At 41.5% G+C, this 22,630-nt stretch overlaps 1 protein-coding gene across 1 annotated transcript in view; it reads left to right on the top strand.

Annotated features, from left to right (window-relative positions):
• ephb4a (eph receptor B4a) overlaps nucleotides 1–21,840 on the top strand; it is a 38,352-nt gene extending 16,512 nt beyond the window's left edge. Inside the window, exons 2-17 of the mRNA XM_062432667.1 lie at nucleotides 3,795–3,865; nucleotides 6,245–6,526; nucleotides 7,246–7,636; nucleotides 10,697–10,849; nucleotides 12,454–12,789; nucleotides 12,875–12,999; nucleotides 13,678–13,843; nucleotides 14,183–14,282; nucleotides 15,712–15,776; nucleotides 15,941–16,054; nucleotides 16,457–16,704; nucleotides 16,818–17,033; nucleotides 17,465–17,614; nucleotides 17,842–18,035; nucleotides 18,517–18,675; nucleotides 18,967–21,840. Of these exons, the coding sequence (XP_062288651.1) occupies nucleotides 3,795–3,865; nucleotides 6,245–6,526; nucleotides 7,246–7,636; nucleotides 10,697–10,849; nucleotides 12,454–12,789; nucleotides 12,875–12,999; nucleotides 13,678–13,843; nucleotides 14,183–14,282; nucleotides 15,712–15,776; nucleotides 15,941–16,054; nucleotides 16,457–16,704; nucleotides 16,818–17,033; nucleotides 17,465–17,614; nucleotides 17,842–18,035; nucleotides 18,517–18,675; nucleotides 18,967–19,075 (2,879 nt within the window). The 3' untranslated portion in view covers nucleotides 19,076–21,840. The remainder of the gene's footprint in view (nucleotides 1–3,794; nucleotides 3,866–6,244; nucleotides 6,527–7,245; nucleotides 7,637–10,696; nucleotides 10,850–12,453; nucleotides 12,790–12,874; nucleotides 13,000–13,677; nucleotides 13,844–14,182; nucleotides 14,283–15,711; nucleotides 15,777–15,940; nucleotides 16,055–16,456; nucleotides 16,705–16,817; nucleotides 17,034–17,464; nucleotides 17,615–17,841; nucleotides 18,036–18,516; nucleotides 18,676–18,966) is intronic.
• The last annotated feature ends 790 nt before the right edge of the window (nucleotides 21,841–22,630 follow it).

Raw genomic sequence — 22,630 nt, 5'->3', positions numbered from 1 at the left:
AGAGTCGTTACTTACAAAAATCAGTCAACCATGTCTATTTATCATTTTAAGAACTTTTTTATTTTTAATTCCTAGTTGTAATTCCTCTGCTTAGTCCTCCTGCCCGCGCCAGTATCAGTTTAGACTTCTCCAGTGTCGGCTAACGTGGGCAATTGTACTGTAATTACTGTAAAGTTGTTTGTTTTGGGTTTTAAATATGGCCAGATGACGAATGTTCATTGTTTCAACATTTTTCTAGCACTTGGGGCAATTTTCCGGCGGTGGGTGGCCACCACTGCTGAAAGAATGTAGGGGGGAAACGTCGGCTTCCTCTAACAGGGCTTAAGTCTGAATCTACTTCAGTGAAAGGCAAGGCCGTGCATGCACATAATAGAAACACTCACCATCTCATAGAAACACTCACGCTCACGCATCCTGTCTCATAAACCTTAATGATAGAGCAGAGGTAAACAGTTATTACCATGCTTGGAGGGGTGGGGGGTGTTTCTTTTCCACTCCTTCAAATCACCATATGAAACAGAGGCAGGTGTGCATATTAAAGGTGGAGATGGGGCAGCCTCACACTGCAGGTTGAGTATTATGAAGGTGTTTTTTGAGGTTTTTTTTATTATGTTGAAGTGAACTCGAGGTAGACTAAATGTGGGGAAAGTACCAGCATGAACTTTGTCACCCAATTATCCTCTACATCCACCTCTCTCCTCTTTTTCCCTGCACTCTGCATTCTCTCATTTCTTCCTCTTTGTCGCCTCAGATTGTTGTTATAAAGTCGGTGGATTGTGGTTTTTTGAAGAGAAAGAGGACACGAGTCATGCCTGTTTGTGTCTCTTTAAGAGGAGAGCGAAGTGATTGTAAAAGAGAAACTGGTAATACAGAGGGAAAGCCATTGATTAAAGTCACATTTACCATTTACCTCTCAGTGTGATATAATGACGAACCTGCTGCATATGCAATCCTGATGATTACTGAAGCCTTGTCGCTTTCATATGCTGCGCATGAGACAGGTCGTCCAGACGATGCCAACGAGAAAATGACACTGAGGTGGAATGCAATAAGAGAGATTTAAGCAATTTGGCTGCAAGAGAGTGAGAGTGGGGTTGAGAAAGAGATGTGTTCTGTATTTGTGTGTGTGTGTGTGCGTGTGTGTGTGTGTGTGTGTGTGCACGCACTGAGAAAATGTATTAAATTAGCAGGAGCCAGGATGTGAGCAGCAGCAGGCGTGATTGAATGATCATTGAAATGGTTATGGGAAAATGAGGATTTAAAGAAATTGAGAGACAACACTTGATATTGTCCACTTAAAATGTTATGTTGTATTAAAGTGTGGATGTTTTGCACGTTTTTTTGGTTAAAGGAGGAATAACAGCTGGCCAGAAGATGATATATGTAATTAATTAAGTGAATCATTTATCAGAGCAATCTGCAGAATGTAGCCTGTATTTTTTTTTTGTATTATTGATGTTTCCTAGTAAAATGTGGGTTGTAGGATAATTCATTAATACAGCGAAGGGAAATAAAAGTAGACTGAGTAACCTCCATAAAAAAACAAGTTAAATGTAGACTTTGAATATCCAAACATCCCTTTATTTGAAGTGTTGAGCACAGCTATGATAGGACCAAAGACACCCAGTTTACAGTCCACAATTGTCTGCAGTATCTGATCTGTAACGGGCAGTTTAACGTTCATTAGTGGCGTCTGTATCTGTCTGGACAGCTACAGCAGTAACATTTGTCTCAATAGGAAGCCTGAGTAAGATTCTGCCTTATCGCTGGGTGTTTTTTTTATTTTTTTTATGCCTTCGTGTGTATTTCATTGGGATGTGGGCTGGTAAGTGGTAAATGTGATTGCCTCTCACTTCACACAGGATCACAGAGATTAATAACTGTAGGCGTTGCAGTTATTTTTGTAAAATACTACAACTGTTGGTGATGATCAGTGTTGCGCAAAATATATTCATAGAGCACGAGGAGTCCCTGACAACCTTCATATCTTCACAACTATCTGTAAAAAAAAAAAAAAAAAATCCAAATATCCTCTTATTTTGTGTGCACTGTTCCTCTGGAAACTCACTGTCATCATCAGGATTTATGTTATTGAACAAACAATGAAAGTTACAATTACACTGTCTAGTCATTTAGGATGAATATTTATCACAATGTATCACATTGACCTGGTAGTCATCAAACTATTGTGAGTTTGGTGACAAATTATGTTAGATTTCTGTAAATTGACTTTCAAGACAACAAGGGGACTTCTGTTTCCTGCTAGAGAAAAGGTATTTTAAACAGAGCGTCAGTTTTCAGCACGGAAATAACCTGAGATTATAATTGATGATTTTATCTCTGAAATTGTAGACCAGTGTTAGTGGAACTTGACAAATGGCAGAAGCCGCTATTAAACCAATCTCCACAGTAGGGTAAATACAGATGTAATCACTGAATCTGTGTTTAAAACTGGATGTGGGATTTCGACACGCGTCTATGCAGAGCAGATGTTTTGGACAACAAAGCAACATGTTGAAGCAAGTAGGAGGTGAAAACAACACATCTAAAAACACTGAGAAAAGCAACACTCTGGTCTCATCCAGAATTCAGATTCATTTTTATTTTTTTATGAATGTAAAAATGAAGTATTGTGCAGTGTTTCTTACAGTTAAATGAACAGGCATCAATACTACCAGGACGGATTTGATTCTTTATGTGAAGCATTATTTCTAAAAGCAAACAACATGTAATAAGAGTGTGTGTGTGTGTGTGTGTGTGTGTGTGTGTGTGTGTGTGTGTGTGTGTGTGTGTGTGTGTGTGTGTGTGTGTGTGTGTGTGTGTGTGTGTGTGTGTGTGTGTGTGTATTAGTGAAGTTATGGGATGCCAGACTAATTCAACAAAACATCTTACTAACCTCGATGATAAACTCACACTGAAACCCCAATTTCCTCCAACTTCCATTTCCATGCAAGCGCTCTCCTTGATCGGGACGCACAACAGAGCCGCATTAAATCCTGTTTATTGGGAAAAATCAAACTGCCTGACCCTTGAGAGCAGCTTCTGCGGGGAACACATAGGGCTCTAAAAGCCGGTCTGTGACCAAAACCTCATCCCATCAGTATAAATACAAGTTGCAATTCAGCAGAGACAAGCTCCTAAAACGGCTGGGCGTGAAAGAAAAAGATGTCCTCTCATGAAAACAAGTCCCTTCACCCAAAACTTGCTACAAGTTACATGCAGTTCAGGTCCCAGATTTTTATTGGGATCCTGAATCATAGCAGAACTGCTCAAGATTGTTTGCGAGCCGGCAGCCTGCCCCTCAAAAGATTACAAAAAATCAATTCTATTGTAATCACAGATTGTGACTGGAAGGGCTTACATCTTTATATATGTGTGTCCCTGTGTTTTTGTGTGTGTATCTATGTAAGTCTGATCGATACTCTTGTTTCCACTCCTTGTCCCTCCTCTCTCTGGACAAAAGTGGACTCTTTTCACCAGGTTTAGTGTGACCACAGGCATAGTGTGTCGCTGGGAACAGAGGGGACACAGAGGAAAATAAAATACATATGAGGGAAGACAATTTTAGGGTAGTGGGAATGTTCCTATAGATGTAATTGGCTGGTGAAACTCCATCTTCTCTCCTAATCCCAGTATAAGCTATGACTGACACTTGGCAGAGAGCTCAGTTGGGACACGAAAATATGTTCACTCTGTGACGTGTGTTCTTTCTATGAATGTAATTGAGTCTTATACTTGTCATTTTTATATTTCCTGCTGTGAGCGATATTATATTTCTTTTATCTTTTCTACAGAGGTGCTGATGAACACTAAGACAGAGACTTCTGATCTCAAATGGACCATCTTCTCGCATGCCAAAACCGAGGTATGTAACCCCAGCTTCACCGTGTTATCTGTATTCCTAACACAGACCTCATGGTGACTGGGGATTTTTGGCTTCCAGCTGTTCCTTTGTTACTTTGGCTATAAAAGGGTTCATTATATGGCAGGTAACTGACAGAATAAAGGAAAAGGCCAGAGCAAATGTGGGATTCAAAGTATATTGAAAGCAGATGCTTTGATATATACCATCAACCTTGGAGCTGAAGTCACTGGCAGCCCACAGTTTTGAGTTCTGCAGCCTGAAAAAGGCATATTTGTAATTTGATCAACTGAGGAGTGGTTGCTAGGGTATTTTTGCCAGCAGCGTCAGCGACCAAAACTGCTCAACTGATGTCTCAGAAGGAAAATGGCTGAGATTTCTGGGACTGGACGCTCGACAAATATGTTTTTTAATTGAGATGCAAATCAAAACAGATTGACAGTCTCTAAATAGTTTGCACAGCTATGATCACTTTAAGCAGTTTATCAAAAGCTTCACGTTGTCAAAAGTGTCATTTTCAAACAGGGCTATTCTCAGTGATGACAGGCAACACTGGAGGGACGCCAAGAGCTGTCTGCATCAGTTACAGATATAAAAGGGTTAATACATACTGTAGAGTTACTTTTAGTATCATAGGTTTATGATGCCTTCATAATAGACATTAGTTGCTACTCTCTGCCTTCTCAGATATAAATTCCAACGTTCTCAAATTCAAAGACACTTAAACATGATTGTTAAATGTTTATTGTTGAGTTAACTTTTCATAAAGAGACCAAATAAAGATCATAGATCATTAAACCTCCAGTTTAGTAAAAACAAAACCGACATACAGTATTTGAATGAAATGAGGGGCTGGACACCTTTTGTTTTGCAAATACACAGAGTAAGTGATGTGTATCAAGCTACAGTTGCAGACTCTTCTTCCTCTCGTGTGAACATGCAGGGATTGACCCCGTTACATGTGTTATAGGACCAGAGTGTAGAATTTAGGGGCATCTAGCGGTCTTGAGGTTGCACATTCTCTCACCCTCCCTTCCCGAGTGTGTAAGATAAACTAAAAGCACAAAAGTCCCTCTCAAGAACCAGTGTTTGTTTTTTTCTGTCCTGGGCTTCTGTATAAAACATAGAGGTACAATATGGTGGGCTCCTTGGAAAAGCACCCGCTCCTTGTGTAGATATAAAGGGATCATTTTTAAGGTAATGAAGATTGTACACTAACCAAAACCTACTTATGAATATTATATTATATTTCTGTCAATATGCCACTAAATCTTAAACAATGGATCTTTAACATAGATTGAATTTATGTCATTCATTCTGCATCAATCATTGAGTTTGTGTGTGAAATTAGTGTAGTTTATCTCCAGCCTCCAATTAAGTATGTAGCCTCCAAAAACCTAAATCCTAAACAAGGCAAATAAATGAAACGAGAGCTTTTATGGCCCATATAACCATATCTGTGTCACATTAAGCATTGTGTGAAATCATACATGTGTAGATTCTCCTGTTACAATTTCTTTAAATCATTTTGTCAAATCCAGATGAGCCCTGTGGGATATTTTGTGCATCTTCATCACAGAAAACATTAGTTCACACAGAAATGCGTGCTGCCAAAGTCTATAGTATTTCATTTGGGATTAAAAAGGGAAATTCTCCCTTCAAAAGATTCAAACCTGACTCTCAGTGCTCTGCTGCTCTGTAATTCATTCAGACCAGTATTCTGCCTCACTCAACACATCATCTGCAAATGGATTTTTAAAGATTTACATATTTACATAACTGAATTTCTGAGCCTCAAGTTCAGCAAATCCGCTAAATTTTGCCCCGAGTATGTTAATTTCTTGCTTGTTTCTTGGGAACATAGTGGTGGTGAACATGTTTGCTGTTCACTCCAAAGTCAAACATTAAAGCATTTTTCTGTTGCATTTGGCTCCCCAACAACTGTAGATATACATATTTGTGCTACCCCCTCTGTATTCATGTGTTTTAGTCTAAAAGTGTGTTTTAGGGGTGAAAGCTGTGTCTGTCTCGGATGCTGTATGCAGCAGTGTGCGCTGTTTGACAAGTGAGACTTGTATTCCCACTAGCTGGGCTGCAGCTCAGTAGGAGGAATGATTTAACAACTCAGATTGAAATTTGGGCTGGATCAAAATCCACAGCAGGCCAGATTTGTCCCACAGGACTCTGACAGGTGCAGTACAGCAGCAAGCCAGCAAAGAACAGCAACATTATTATGATGAATAGGACTTTTAATGCGACCAATTATACTAAGAAACCAGTAAAAGTGTTTACAGGAGAGTTAAATATACTCAGAGTTTTCTGGGTAAGATGTCCTCTTTAACTTGTTATTTGACAACCCTTTGTTCTCCTCTTTGGCCTCAGTGGGAGGAAGTTAGTGGTTTAGATGAGGAGAACAACAGTGTGAGGACCTATGAGATCTGCCAGACTGACAGCTCGTCCAGCCACTGGCTTCGCAGTGGCTTCATCCAGCGAAGAGGTGCAGCTCACGTCTATGTGGAGCTTCGATTCACCATGATGGAGTGTTCCTCCAGGAGCACCCACCACCGCAGCTGTAAGGAGACCTTCAATCTCTACTACTACCAGGCAGACTCGAACGAGGCCACAGCCACTCACCCTCCATGGATGGAGAATCCTTACGTCAAGGTAAACTCCATTCCCACACTGATGCCAATTAGTTGTGTGATAATTTTCCAAACTATCCAATTAGCAGTTGGCTTCCAATAGTTTCATCATAACCTCAAAATCAGCTTGTACAGACTGAAAAGTTTCTTTAGTGATGTTATTCATCACAGTTAAAATTTGGTCACTTTTATTTTACATCCTAGTCATGTTTTTGAACTGTCCGTGTTGCTGCATTCGATTTGTTTCACAAGGTGAAAGTATGCGTATTTTTAGTCTTCTGGGTTTCGTTTTCCAAACACACATAGCTTATGTATTCAAAACCTCTTGTGTCATAGCGCCCTTGAACACTTCTCCAAACAGCCTTTTCGGAATAGCGCCTGTTCCTCGACTTCATTACCACTTAATAATGTAACTTTGACAGAAAAATAAAAGTGATGAAATGTTTTGCTGTGATGAATTACCTTTCTCTCAAGCAAGTTTCAATTCCCTGCAAATTTTAAAGCGAGCTGTAACAAATGGGAAACAATGGCTGCCAGGAAGGTAGTAAATCAATCTAAATCCTTGTGGTATGCCTTGGAAAATGTTCAGTAATGTAAAGTATATGTGATGTGTACTTAATAGCCTGAAATGGTTAAAACATGCAAAACCGCCATCTGGTCCTTTTTTAGGACTGAGCCTGTGTGTTGGAATCTGGCCATTATGTAAGAGGTAAAGATCTTTTCTTTTTCTTCCTGTCCTAGGTCGACACGGTGGCTGCGGACTTTCTACTGAGGAAGGGTGGGGAGCAGAAATTCAATTTGAAGACCTTAAGGCTCGGCCCTCTATCTAAGAGGGGCCTCTACTTGGCTTTTCAGGCTCAGGGCGCTTGCATGGCCCTGCTGTCCGTCAGGGTTTTCTTCAAGAAGTGTCCTCCCTTGATTAGTTCTCTTTCGTCTTTCCCTGAGACCGTCCCCCGCACTCTTGTGCAAGAGGCGCAGGGTGTGTGTGTGGACTACGCCTCCCTGCAAGGGCCCAGACCTCGGCCACCTAAACTCTTCTGCGGGGAAGATGGCCAGTGGGTGGGCCAGGCGACAACCTCCTGTGCCTGCGTACCGGGATTTGAACCTGCTGAAGGAAACACACGATGCACAGGTAAGAAGGAGGCAACGTGAGGCCACATGTGCAAGCATGTATGTACTGTATGTATGTATGTATATATATATAGACTGCACCCACATAGGCAGCAGAGCAGGCAGTCTAAACAAGAAAACAATGGTTAGATGAGGGTGGGGCTCACTGAGGGTCAAAGCGTTGGAGAGGAAATGAGAGAGCGAGGAAGTTAATGAGGCAAGGGAAAGGCTGTGACAAAGAGGGGACGGGGGGAGAGGTCAGGTGGAGCAGCACTTATCTCAGAAGGGAAGAGCAGGGTCAGAGGCTTACTGCTGAGACAACTCTCGGTTCAGCTAAGATAGAAGGAGCACAGAAGGACTGGAGGGGTGCAGGGAGCGAGACGGGGGCGAGGCTCGGGGTAAAGATCATATCACTTTAAGAACATCAAAGCAAAGCAGACAAAAAAAAGAAGGAAGAAAAAGGATGATTCTCTCAGGAGCTGTGCAGCAGCTCTATCTAAAGAGTCCAATTAACAAGCTTGGTGCATGAACGCCCCCCGTGCGCACACTAACACACAGACACACACACACACACACACATACCTCATCACATCACACAGGCACGTATAAATATCGAATAGAATACACTAAAAACAAAGAAACACGAGACAAGATGTTTCTTCAAACACAGACGGGGGCATCCGTCTGTGTTTGAAGGAGGGACTCGTTTTGATCTCGGTGGGAGGTATAATGATTTTTCATGACAAAAAATAATTTCCGACATTTTGCTTCTGGTGAAGTGGGGTTAGCATTTCCAGCATTCTGTCACTGAAGAGAGCAGCGAGGAAAAAACACTCAGCAGACCATAAAGGGAAATTGCCTTTATAGGAAGATTGAGCAGTTAATTTGCTTCGTAGGGTCGGTCATTTCAGAAAATGAAATTGACATCTAGGTTTAAAATGAAATTAATTTAGCTGTAATGCCATTATCTCTCATAGACAATACATAGATTTTCTGGGTCAAACACATCCCTCCTACGTAAAATTTATGAATACTGTCAAGATGATTTAGTGTGTTAGATGAGCTTGATTAGAATATTTAAACAGCGTCTTTGAAGTAAAGCTCTAGCAGGCTATAAATACGACTTCATGGGCAGGGTTTATTTCCCCATGGTCCGTTATATGGTTACCAATGTTAAATAATTCCAAAAAAAAACAAGATGACAGTATAATGAGAGGAGAGAGGATTTAGTTAAAAATTGAAGTTAAAACAGCTGGTAACAAACTCCAGAAACAATCAGTATCAAACTTCATCAAGGCCAAACTGACAAGTTTGATAAGGATTTTGATGTTATTTTTATTATTGTTATTTATATCCAGCTTGTGAGTTGTTTTTAGTCAGAAAAAGGTCCAGAGCTCTGAATAACGGCACAAAATGATGACTTAAACTAGCACTGACAGCTGCAAGTGTCAATCATTCTTACAGCATTGGAATATAAAAACACAGTGTATTGATCACTAGTAACAGGCTGTTGTTGTAAATCAGGAAGAGTAATAAGACAAAAAGGGCTCAAAAGCACTCCCATTAGTTGATGATGTTGATTCTGTTTTACAGTTATTGGCATGTGATTCATATACACTTTGAGGAAGTGAGACATGAGAGTTGCAGTCAGCAGCACACACACACACACACACACACACACACACACACACACACACACACACACACACACACACACACACACACACACACTGATCACCAACACTATTGATGTGGGAAATTTGCGCAGAAAAATGTCAGTTGGAAAGGATTTGCCAGAGTGTGTTGACCCTGCAAAACAAGTCAGTCCGTGCTCTATTTGGTGTGAATGTTTATTGTTTTATTCCTCTCACTCAGCAGCTGGAGTGGCATTTCATCCGCCACACTGAACACAGAATGTAAACAGTGCACATTTTGGCGACAGTATGCAGCACTACAAGGCAACAGCTCTCTGTAGGACAAGTGCTGCAGTGTTGAAACTTGTATTTTTTTCACGTATTGAAGCTGCAACCAATATTTGTTAATCTTGATAAATCTATCTAGTATTCTCTACTGTTGAATATTTAGTCTGTAAAATATCAGATAGCAGTAAATGCCCTGAGGTGACATCCTCAGATTGTTTGTTTTGTCTGACCAGCAGTCTGAAACCCAAACTATTCAATTTTTAATGATATATTAAAGTTTCAGTGTGTAGGATTTAGTGGCTGTGAGGTTGAAGACTGCTACTGTGTATAGAAGAATCTATGGTGGCCACAAAATTCGAGAAAACGTGCAGAGCCAGAGTTTGGTTTGTCCATTCTGAGCTACTGTAGAAACATGGCAGTGCAACAAAGCGGGCTCTGTGGAAGAGGACCAAGAGAGCGCCCTATGTAGACATAATGGGCTGATTCTAAGGAAACAAGAATGCAATGATTCATGTCTTATTTTCAGGTGATTATACACTAATTTAAACATATTTATGAATATTATATTCCTTTTAAGCCAAGTGCGTTCAGCTAGATGCCACTAAATTATACACACTGCACCTTTAAAACAGAGAAAAGCAGCAAATCCTCACATTAGAGATTTCTTAAGCGAAAAACAGATTAGCATAACTGTTGTCAGTTAATTATATGTCAATCAACTAATTAATTAATAAGCTAAGCCCCCCCCCCCCCCCCCCCCAAGCAGTAGTTCAGACTCAGTTCACTGTGCCTTTACATCTTGAGTTGCTACAGTCATGTTTTTGGTTTTAATGAGGAGACTTTTAAAAATATTTTGATCAGTTAGCAAAGGCAGTTCTTTGTAAAGACTCCCACATGTTTGGTGATTATTGTCTCATTACAGAGAACAGGTCAGGTAAATTCACTGAGGAGCAGTTTTTCAATGACAGACGGTTGTATTCTCTAAATTGACTACTGACTATCAGCTTAATTACTGTAATTCACTTTATTCAGTGTTTATCCATCATTATATGGTGCTGTCAGTCAGTCTGCAACCATCTGGCACCTGTGCTACGCTGAAAATGTGTGCTGATTCAGTATTAGAGCTCATGATGACTGTTCTCCCCTCCTGTTTTCCTCAGCCTGCTCTTTGGGTCAGTTCAAGTCAGGTGCAGAGGGACAATGCACAGGCTGTCCAGGATTCAGCCACGCCCCCACCAGGGGGGCATCAGCGTGTGTGTGTCGACCCGGATACCTGCGTGCAGAATCTGACAACCCCGACGCTTCATGCACTAGTAAGTATACATAAATTTGCACTAACGTACGACTTCACACACAAGTGTAGAGGTGCTAAGCATCTACTCACTTCTTCTCACTCTTTACCTTTCCCCTGTTCTTCTTCTCTTTTGTTTTTACCGTCTCTGGTGCTGTTTCTCTACTCCTCCAGGGTCATTTAGCCAGACTCCTCTAATCTGCTTTGTGTCTTTTGTCCTACGGCCAGGCATTGAGATGCATGTCTTTTGTGACAGGTTGTTGGGGGAGGGGCTTGCACTCAGAAGTGAAGTAGGCATTGATGGTCTCAAGTGACACCTCTATGCAGATTCAGGAATTTCAATTCAGCCACATGTTGGATGTGTGAAAGGGAGGGACTTTTTAATTAGGTGCACTCTGTTGGAATGACCATACAGAGGATGTGATACAAAGTGAAACTCGTCGTCAGGCTGTTGATAGTTTCTGCTCTTTGCAGGTGTGACATCAATGCCAACGAGAATATACATCCACCATTTTTATCATTACTGATAGCTTTAATTACAAAGGCTTTATCTTAATTATTTATCTCCTAATTAGGCCATTCTCATTCTCTATTCTGTTTTTGTAGCGTGTTGCCTGTGCAATTCTGCACAACACGTTTATTTTCAATTTGTATGCAAAATTGCAAACCAGCCATGCCATCTGTGTATCACCAAGACCTTTTCCTGTGGAAATAAGTGATTCACCTGACTGTAAAAGCCTCTGTGATTTTAATGAAAGTGTCTGTGTTCTGTTTGTTAAGTCATAAGATGTATAACCTCTAAAAACTCCTCTTTCCATATGTTGAATTTCTATGCTCCCAGATTGTCTGCGATGTTGCCCCACTTGGGTTTCCACTGAGAACACCATTAGCACTTAAGGTAGCTGCAGGCTCCGTGACAAAGCTCTGTCTCCTTGGCAGGAACAGAAACTCATTCACAGCAGCTGAGTGGTATTGCTGTTTAGTTATGCTTGGCGTGAGGCAATAGCTGTCTTCTTACAATTTTCAGACGGTGATCATTATCATCCAGCTTTAGACAAACGTAATTGCACCAGTTTAATTCTGCAACACACTGCAGGAGCATTGTTCTGCTTCGTGACTATATGTGCAAACTGAATAAACCATCTTCAGAATCTAACAAAACAACATAAAGTGGACAGTGGGTGGGTCCTGGAAAGAGAAAGCAACAGTAAAATGGCACACAGCAGAGATAATAATTTGATTTCATAGAGAAATGTTACACACTGTTGTTGCATCAGGGACAAGCAATACCTAAAAAATGAAATATGATGACATGATTGGCCAAATAATGGATACGACAGTATTCGAGGGATGACTACAGTTACTGTATTTACCAAAGACATAAATGATCCAATGTCACGTTGCCATGATGACCAATTCTTTGTTAATTTCACCCTGCTTGATGTTAAGAAAAACGAATAGTAATGCTGCTGTCTTGGGCAGAAGAATGAAAATGTATACCATAATATTAATAGCTACTTATGTCATTTTCCTTTGGTAAGAGCTTGAAAGTATTCTATTCACTTCTTCAGCTATTAATTATAAAAGGAACGCCTGATTGAATAATACAATTTTCTCTCACTGTAGGACCTCCTTCGGCCCCACGCAGTATTGTCACCCAGATCAACGACACCACGCTCAGTCTAGAGTGGAACGAGCCGCTGGACAACGGCAACAGAGAAGACCTGAGCTACACTGTCAGATGCTTTGTGTGTAGGTCACCCAAAGGACCCTGCCTGTCCTGCGGAGACAGCGTCAGCTACCGCCCCTCGCAGCACGGCCTGCAGGGTCGCAGGGTTGAGGTGTGGGGCCTGCTGCCTCACACCACATACACCTTTACCATCCAGGCAATCAACGGGGTGTCTCAGCTCAGCGGCAAGGACCCTGCCAGCGAAAGTGTCAACATCACTACAAGTCATGACGGTAAGAGGTTTATAGAAGGAGCCAAAAAGGTATAAATAGACAAAATTCAGTGTGGTATTTCTAATTCTTTATGCCAACTTCGCAGTGCCATCACTGGTGTCTGTGATTCGGAAGAGGGACTCCACAGAGAGCAGCCTGACACTTCACTGGTCAGTCCCTGCCCAGCCACACTACACCATCCTGCAGTATCAGCTACGCTACTGTGAGAAGGTAAGAGCTCCCCGACAACATCTCTCAACTGTCTGGCTTAAAGGTCACTTACCATTCAGATTTCATGATGTTGTTTTCAGGTATGCTGTGGCTCAGGAATAGACAACTCTCCCAGGAATAGCACGGTGTCTAAATAGAGTCCAAAAACAAAATCGCCTGTAACCTTTAGATTGTTTAGCCAAACATGCTAATCTCTGAGAGTAAGATGTTGTTGTTGTTGTTGTTGTTGGGGCAGTATACAGTACACATGGGTGTGTATTTTCACATTTCTGTGGCTTGGTGTGTGTTCTCGCACTGAGCAAAACAAGCAGGAAGAAAGAACCTGACTCTGAAGCACAATCATACAGCTGAGACGCAGACGCTTTTGTGTCAGCTTAATCAATCAGAAAACACATGTAAACCTCCAACATATTAGTTAATTTGCCTCTGATTGAGATTGTGTAATTATGTTTTACTTAACTCTAATTGCCTTGAATAAACCTCAACAGATGCAACAGAAAATTGCATCACACAAGAGCAACTTGCACTCAACTTTAGCTCAAGAATATTATGTTTTGTGTTTTTTTCAGTTTTGTGTTTTTCGGCACCCTTTCTGGGTTTGTGATCTCTTTCATCTCCTCACTCGCTCCCTATTGACTCTCCATTTCCAGTCCAACTAACTCTGTTTTCACTCCGTAGGAGCGGCGTACCGAGGATCAGTGCCTCTACACAGAGAGTAACATAAACCAGGCTGTGCTGACGGACCTTCGTAGGGCCACTCAATATGAAGTGCAGGTGCGGGTGCGTACCATGGCCGGTTATGGCAGCTTCAGTCCTGCAGCCATCTTCCGTACCCTCCCTGATGGTAAGAAAAGTTCCTGCTTGCTTTAAAAAAGGCTCACACATTCCTTTTAAATTCCCTTTCATACATTTTTTTTCCATGGGGAAGGTTTTTCAGATGCTTTTCTGCTCCATCTCTTGTTATGAATTTATTGCTTGTGTCCTTATATTGAGTTAGTGTCCTTGTATTGAGCTTCTATAATATTATAAATTCCTGTCATGTTCTCTGTTTGCCTCTTTTTAATTCCTGCGTTTCTCACACACATCCTTTCAACCAATGTAAACCTCCTGTGATGAATTGTGTGGTTACTTTAACTCTCTGTCTGTCTGTCTCCTTTTCTTTCTACTCTGTCTCCTCTCCCAGGACTCGATTCTTCCTCCCAGTTCTTGATACCTGGCATCCTTATCGCCGTTGGGATGTTGCTGCTTGTCACTTTCGTCTTTGTGGCCGCTTACTGCATACGGTGAGAACAAGGGAAAGGGAAAAAGGGGAGCAAAAGATTGATTTGGAAGAAATAACAGGAAATGGAAAAAAGGGGGGGAAAGCAAAGGGCTGAGAACCAAAAAATACCCATGACCCCAATTTTATAGTTTGCACCACTTTGTTCTTTTGTTTATATAAATCCTATCTTATCAACGGTGAATTTGCACTCTGTTTCCCACACCAGTTTTTTTTTTCCCTGTGTGAGGTGGTTCAGACACAAAGTAACGCTCATGATGTCTTTTGCTTGCACAGCTAAAAGTTATCCTGCTCATTAGAACATTTTCCTTAGGCTTCATTGTTTGAGTAAATAGTGCTGGATGTCATCAGAGGGAGAAAGCAAGAGAGAGATAGTGAGTGTGTGAGAGAGAGAGAGAGAGAGAGAGAGAGAGAGAGAGAGAGAGAGAGAGAGAGAGAGAGAGATCTAGAGAAATGACGATAGAGGTAGAGGGCAGGGAGAGACAGGATGCAGGCGTCCCAACCCTGTTTCCACAGGACAGGAGAACAATAGCTGTGACCTTGTGGCACACAAACACACACACACACACACACACACACACACACACACACAAACACACACACACACACACACAAACACACACACACACACACACACACACACACACACACACACACACACAAACACACACATACAAACCAGTAGCTGAGGCCCAGATCTGCCAGTAACCGAGGGTGGTGCATTATTGCTATTTTAGGCTTATGAGGTGGGAGAGGGAGAGAAATGGAGGAAGGCTGGGATCCAGTAGCTACAGGGTTGTTACAGTCTTGCAGGGATGGGTTTGCGCCAGCAGAATTATAATGGAACCGCTTGTGTCAAAGAGCAGAACCACAGGGGTTGGCTCAGGTATTCACTGTAACCCCAAGCCGTCGTGTGTTGTGTGTTGAGATGGAGGGAGATCGCCGAGAATTGTTTAAGGCTAACAAAGGATTTTTTTCACAACAACAAAAAATAAAACCTCAGTTGTGTTTCTGAGCTGAGAGTGTCCTTCAAGGCACTGCATCTCTGTTGAATAGAGGGTATTAGTCTGTAGCTGAAACCTACCTCTGTGTTTGGGGCCAAGTAAGCTGAGAATTCCCCAGGGGGATCAATATGTTATCATATTTTTGCTATGATAGCTGTTTTCATTACATCAAATCAAACCAAATAGTCATATAATGTTTGATTTTTGGCTCATTTTACCTTTCAGAGTCTGTATTTTACACAGTGAAGCATATTTTTTATTGTTACTGCATCTGTAAAAATCACATTTTAAGATCATTGATTGGCATCACATCAGGATGAATGTTTTCCAAAAAAAGAAAATGTCCAAAAAATCAAACATCCATTCTTCAGATAACTGCTCTGCCATCCTTATCTTATTTTCTTTATTCCGATCTCTTTCTGCCCGCAGCAGACACAGCCGAATAAAGGATCCAGAGCTGAGTGACAAAAACAGCCAGTACCTTGTTGGCCAAGGTAACCTATCAAGGACACGCACACCACAACCACAGCTGTGATTTACAACTTATTCACATCAAGAAAATCATTTTTTTAATGAGACTGGACTCGAGGCTGCTTACAGTTATCTCAACATTTCTTTTCTTTCCTTTCCCACGGCTCTCTTTGTTTTCCCCTCACAGGGGTCAAGGTGTATATCGACCCTTTCACCTATGAGGACCCCAATGAGGCGGTGCGAGAATTTGCCAAGGAAATCGATGTTTCCTTTGTCAAGATTGAGGAGGTTATTGGAGCTGGTAAGCCCCTGCTGTATGCTTTTCGTATGAAATGTAAAATGTGCACTGTTTACTGTTTCTGTACACTCACAGACTGTGATTGTTTTTTTTTTCTTGTCCAGCAGATTATCCTGTTTGGAAGTTACATTATTAAAATATATCTAATTTACTAAGTTAAATTGATTCAGTGACATTTAAAACAATGGTCTGTTATTCTTCTTTATCAGGCAGAATTCAATATTGCTGCGTAAATAAAGCAATTAACTGATAAATATGTTAGCAGTATTAGCAGTCTATATTCAAACCAAAGGGCACCAGTAGCTGCAAGCAAGCTTTATTTTGCTGAAGACGACCATCATCCTCCTAATGTGATAAACACCAGCTAAAAGAAATAGCCCATAATGTGTGTTTATGTGTCTGCAGGAGAGTTCGGGGAGGTGTGTCGAGGACGGCTTAGGGTCCCGGGGAAAAAAGAAAACTACGTAGCAATAAAGACATTAAAGGGCGGCTACACGGACAAGCAAAGGCGAGACTTCCTGTCCGAGGCGTCCATCATGGGCCAGTTCCAGCACCCCAACATCATCCACTTGGAGGGGATCATCACAGCCAGCTGTCCAGTCATGATACTCACAGAGTTTATGGAGAACGGAGCTCTGGATTCTTTTCTACGGGTCAGTGTGGCACACTGAGACACACACTGACACGCACTGTCACCACACTATCACACTGAAACACTCTGTCACTTCTCCCATTTCACAAAAAAAACTGTTTCTCTCCACTGCAGCTGAACGACAGCCAGTTCACGCCCATCCAGCTGGTGGGAATGCTGCGCGGCATCGCCTCGGGCATGAAGTACCTGGCAGAGATGAGCTACGTCCACCGGGACCTGGCTGCCCGCAACATCCTGATCAACAGCAACCTGGTGTGCAAGGTGTCCGACTTCGGCTTGTCACGCTTCTTGCAGGAGAACTCCTCTGACCCGACTTACACCAGCTCTCTGGTGAGACGACAGCCTTCCTCAGTTAATTCCCAAGAATTCTGTTCATTAAATTCATCTACAGCATATGTTCTTGTTGTTGTATACAAATCATATTCTGCAGTTTGAAGCCTGAACAAAAAGTCTTTGGAATTTAAAATGTATCAGTCAGCATGCTTTATTTTCTTGTTTTATTTCATGTCTTTTTCAATTAGATTTCATCATGTAGTAAAATATTGCTTGTGTAATTTAATTTTAATTAAAAAGAGTAATGCACATATTGTATGAATGATTCATGATTTTATTCACTCACATGCTTTACATTAATTAAAATATTATATTGGAAAAGTTCATTAACCATTTAACTTCCTTTAGTTTTCCTCCAGCAGAGAGCTGGCTCTGCCCATATTTATGTTTGCAGTGTTGACAGTTTGTTTTTGTTTTTTTTAATGCAGGGAGGTAAGATCCCAATCCGCTGGACAGCACCGGAGGCGATAGCCTTCAGAAAGTTTACCTCAGCCTCTGATGTGTGGAGCTATGGCATTGTCATGTGGGAGGTCATGTCTTTTGGAGAGAGACCGTACTGGGACATGAGCAACCAGGATGTAAGTTTAAACAAAAAGCCAGTAGGCACAGCAGAAAGCGTTGAAAAAAACCCAACAATAGTTGGAACTTTACAAATAATCATTTTAGGTGTCATGAAATTGTTTGTTTCCTTCCTGTTTGTATCTTTGCAACATTTTTTTGCCCTCAAAGGAACTCAGTATTGATTTTAATAACATTCGCTGATTGTGTTGGTCTGAGTTGTGAAACCTTTTTTCTTCCCTTTCAGGTAATCAATGCCATAGAGCAGGACTACCGGCTGCCCCCGCCCCCTGACTGCCCCACCCACCTGCACCAGCTGATGTTGGACTGCTGGCAGAAGGACCGTTCAGCGCGTCCTCGCTTCGCAGACCTTGTCAGCGCTCTGGACAAGCTGATCCGCAACCCAGCGTCACTGAAAATAGTGGCTCAAGAAGGAGCAGGGTGAGAGCGCAGATGTGTTTGGGTGATTGACAGGAAAACCTGCCAATTACAGCCACAATGGTAGTAAATATAGAGGAGGAGAAAAAAGGAAGCATGTCTGTCCTCCCGTAATTTCTCCCTTTAAGTGTCTGTTTAGAGCTCTGACAGTCATAAGACAGAGATTACCCTCCTACTGTCTGATCTCATGAACCACCTTAATGTCCTGCTGTGACCTGTCAGCCACTTGCTGTGTCCATTTCCCTTCCTCCACATTCTGCCTGTCGCTGGGACACATGCAACAGAGGACCCCCCCCCCCCCCCCCCCCCCCCCCCCCTCCCTTCTGACAAATCCCATTGTTTGTCCCTGTCAGTCACTCAGCCTCAGATTATACCTCTGCTTGTCAACTGGAATGTTGCTGCAGGATATATATAAGCTGCTCACTGTTGTTTTGATGACAGTGTGTGTAAGTTGTCCCTTTGTCTCTCCCCTCTGTCCCCCCAGGCCATCATACCCCCTGCTGGACCAGCGTGCACCTATAGCCCTTTCGTCATGCGCTTCAGTGGGGGAATGGTTGAGGGCCATCAAGATGGAGCGCTACGAAGACAGCTTCCTGCAGGCCGGCTTCACCTCAGTGGATCAGCTGACCCAGATCACCACACAGTCAGTTCCTGTCTTCACATTTCTTATCTAAACATATACTTATCTTTGGAGGAACATTTTCACTATTCAGTATACTCCTCCTATCTGCAACTAGTGACGATTGCTATGTTTAAATTCCCTCCTGAAAATTAATGACTGCAATTTTCTGAAATGCAATTTTATTCAGAAAGTATGAAAAACAAAAAAAAGAGCAAAAATTTGTTAAAATATCATTTTAATTTAGATCAAATTTAAATATTTCAGTCTTTCTGTTCTTCCTGTCTAATTTGTTCTTTTTCTGTCTGTGTTCAGGGAGCTGCTGCGCATGGGCGTGACGCTGGCCGGGCATCAGAGAAAAATCCTCTCCAGCATCCAGATGATGACTTTTCGGAACAAGAGCACTACAACTGTGACCTTCTAGCTCACCTGCCTCCTAAACTGGTGATGAACACCAGCACGCGGGTGCAGCTATGTACCGACAGCACTCTGGATCCTCTTTTTCAACATGGACTCCCAAGAGAGATTGACAGAAAAAAAATCAGTGATTAAAGATGAGTTTCCAATCAGCATGGGAAAGTCATCCAGAAACTGGTTAATCACCCAGAGTGACCCGACAGTGAACTGACTCTGCCTCTTTCTTACAGTTAGCGTTCAATGTTTTTATATCTACGCAAGTTTAGGATCCAATTAATGTACTAAACCAAGAGGAGATGCTGGTCGGTTTGTTTCATTGTGAAAACTGGTAGTTGACTGGTTTGTTGTCCTAAAAAAAAAATCACTTTCACCTTTTCAACAAACAGCAAAAACAGATGCCAGGATTTGAGTATCATTATGTAATCATGAAGTAGAGCTGTTGTCACTCTGGGTGTCTTGCATTAATACATCTGGATTACATCACTACAAAGACACCTTTCACACCAAGACTGAAGATTTGAACTGTGTTGGATTTCTTTTTTTCTTTTTTTAAAACTTTTTTTTCATTTGATTTCAACATTACCTCCTCTTTACTCAGGTGTGGTGTGTAATGCAGACTTTGGAGACTCCTCCTAATCAGACTCTTTCATCTTCCTCAGTCTGCTCCCCTCTCCCCCAGCCCCCCTTCACCAGCGCAGCACCGTACGAGGAGCAGCGAGACACAGAGACATATCAGCACTTTTGTCGTTTCACAGTGAATTGTAATCTTCAGTGACTCCATGTGTTTTGGAGTGCCAGTCAGTTATTTCTACTGCCCATGCTTCTGCTGGCAGCTCCATTTTATTATACTCAGACTGAACAAGGACCAAGTGGACTCAGAGACCAGAGAACACTGTAGAATTGGTTTTCTTTGTAGAAATTTACTAAGGAAGCTATCTGGGCTCGAAGTTGTTTTTGCTGATGTAAATGATACGTTTTTTTATTTGCTTATTCTGTACTTATTCATCATCTTCCAGTGCCATTCAGTCGTCTTTGTGGATTTAAATGCCAATTTTATAAAGAAGAAATCTCTCGAGTGATTCAATCTTGTCTCATTTAAATGTACCTTAAAGGGTTACTTTGACATTTTGAAGTTAAGTGTATTAGGTTCCTTCATCAGATGTCCAAAAATGGTCTCTGCTTTTTGACCCAAAGCTACACACACACACACAATGCACAGCAGCTAACAGGCTAGCCCGCAGTCAGCAGTATCCATTGGTTTCAGGGTGGAATGCTAACAACGCTGTTGATCCGCTGTTTGATTAGCAGCACAACTCCCACGTTATTACAAGTGATTGTTGAAGAAGAATAACAGACTCTAGTTCAAAGTGTCAAAGTATTGCTCTAAGACTTGAAGGATAATTCCAGTCTTTTTGACATTTAAGGCCTGCATAATTTTCCCCACCTGCAGTACATCAGTAAAATGGAGCTTAAACATCCTCTAAACACACTTGAACAAAAATGTTGAATACGAAATGCATTGTATTGCTTTTCTAAATGGTTTCACTCTTGTGCTATAGTGCACTTTTTTTAATCTGTTCAGTTTATTTTGCATGACAAAAGACAACTTTCCTAGTAATAAGTGAGGGAATTCAGTTTCCCCTCAGCAGATATTTTCTCATAGCACAGTCGTTAAAGGATAGGTTCACAATATTTCAAGCCTGTCTTAAAATAATAGTCAGGGGCCCAATTGAACACAGGTTTTAATTACTGTAATCATTCCTCCTGTTCATTCTTGGCTATTAAAAGATCCCTTCTTAATGAACTTCACATGTTAGTGACGTGCGAGAAAATCCACAGTCCTCCTTCTGTGCAGAAATGAATTTAAAAGTTTATCTGAAGCTAATACGACGCTTCAGTCATCCAAACTTGTCAAATCAAGTCAGTATCTTTCAGAGTTAGTCTTTTTGGTACCAGATTCCCTCTCTTTGTTACTACTATTGCAGCTGGAGAGGAAAACACTGTCAGTGGCGACACAAAGACGGAACTTTTTTTATATAAAGACAGCTGTGGAAGATATCCACTCTATTTCACTCACCCAGACAGCTGAAGCCTCATATTATCTTCAGTTAAACTTTTAAATACATTTTTTTCTTTGAAACAAGGACTGTGGGTTTTTGTCCTCCATCACTTCCATTGAAAGCACATTTGGAGAGAGGGGATCTTCTAATGGCCACTATGAACAATAGGAATGACTACAGCGAGGAAAACCAATGTTTGAATGTTCATATGGGAACCTGACTATAGTTTTAGGACAGACTCTTCGAACTTTGCACTTTTATCATCTGTGATCATTTTCTAGGGTTTCGTGAGGTTTACGGCGCAATTTCCTCTCAAACAAAACCCACTCGGAGGTGATGATTAACACAGATTCAAGGGCCAGTATGAGTTGTCTGGTTAATGCACACCAAGAATTAAGGGCTGGAAACGGTCAACCATTTTATGGCAACACATGAAAAAGACAGAGTGCGTTGGAAACATTGGTGACACCATAAAATCATTGGACCTTAGTGTGCGTTCATCCTCTTTTCTAACATGCATTCAAAACTTGACTAGCCTTGGTCAGAAACACTGGTATTGTCACGCAAGAGTCTGAGACATTCCTTCAAGGATTATGGGAAACGTGGTCTTCATATTGAAGATCTTAATAAAGTCAACTTTGAAATGATGAATAGATAAAGTATGTTTTGATTACCGTCCTGTGTGTAGGCTAATCTGTATTCAGTATTCATAATAAAGATACACAGCAGTGTTTACCATCAAGGGCTCATTTTTCTCCTTATTAACACCTTAGATGGCCTCTGTAGATACTCAGTCTAGTCAAAGTCCTTCTTACTTCAAGTGAAGCATGAAAACTGTATAAATATATGTGAATGTAATTTACTGTATGTCATAGGAAGCCAACAACAAGCCGCTCTACCTTAGCCAAAACACAGCGATATGTCTGGATTCTTTTGAACCTCTAATCTCTAATTGAGTTTTATTTCAATGCTATTAGATGTGAACTAAATAAATTGTTCTTGGTTCTCTTGTTTTCATCTTTAGTTGGATAATATCTCGCCTGAACTGTCTTAAGATCATAGCAAAAAATGTTTATGTAAAATGGCTGACGGGGTGTTTTTCCTGTCTTCTTTGTGTCTCGTGTTGCAAACATGCCTCTCATCTACCCCGTCGCCCCTGTTTTTTAATAATGAGAGCGAAGCAGGAGACTGCGAGGGCGAGAATCGAGTCTCACTCCACTTACGTTTCCTCCTTTCCTCTTTGGCTTCTGTTTCTCCAGAGAGCCTTTAGCCCCGAGGGCCTCGAAGCTTGTCCTCTCCGATGTTTCCCTTCCTGGTCCTCAGCCCTTTTAATCATGAAGAGATGTTCTTTTCTTCTCCTGTGCCTCGGGCTGAGAGCAGCTTATAGCACAGCATAAGCTTAAACTCTCTCTCATACACACACACACACACAGACAGACAATTTTTTCCTTCTATCTCCACAAGCTACCATAACCAGCATAAGCTGCCAGGGCTTCGAGAGG

This window comes from Scomber scombrus, chromosome 14 (genome assembly GCF_963691925.1).
Source record: "Scomber scombrus chromosome 14, fScoSco1.1, whole genome shotgun sequence".
Classification (NCBI taxonomy): domain Eukaryota; kingdom Metazoa; phylum Chordata; class Actinopteri; order Scombriformes; family Scombridae; genus Scomber; species Scomber scombrus.
The sequence above is the reverse complement of the archived record's forward strand: the minus strand, read 5'-3'. Positions and strand labels throughout refer to the sequence as shown.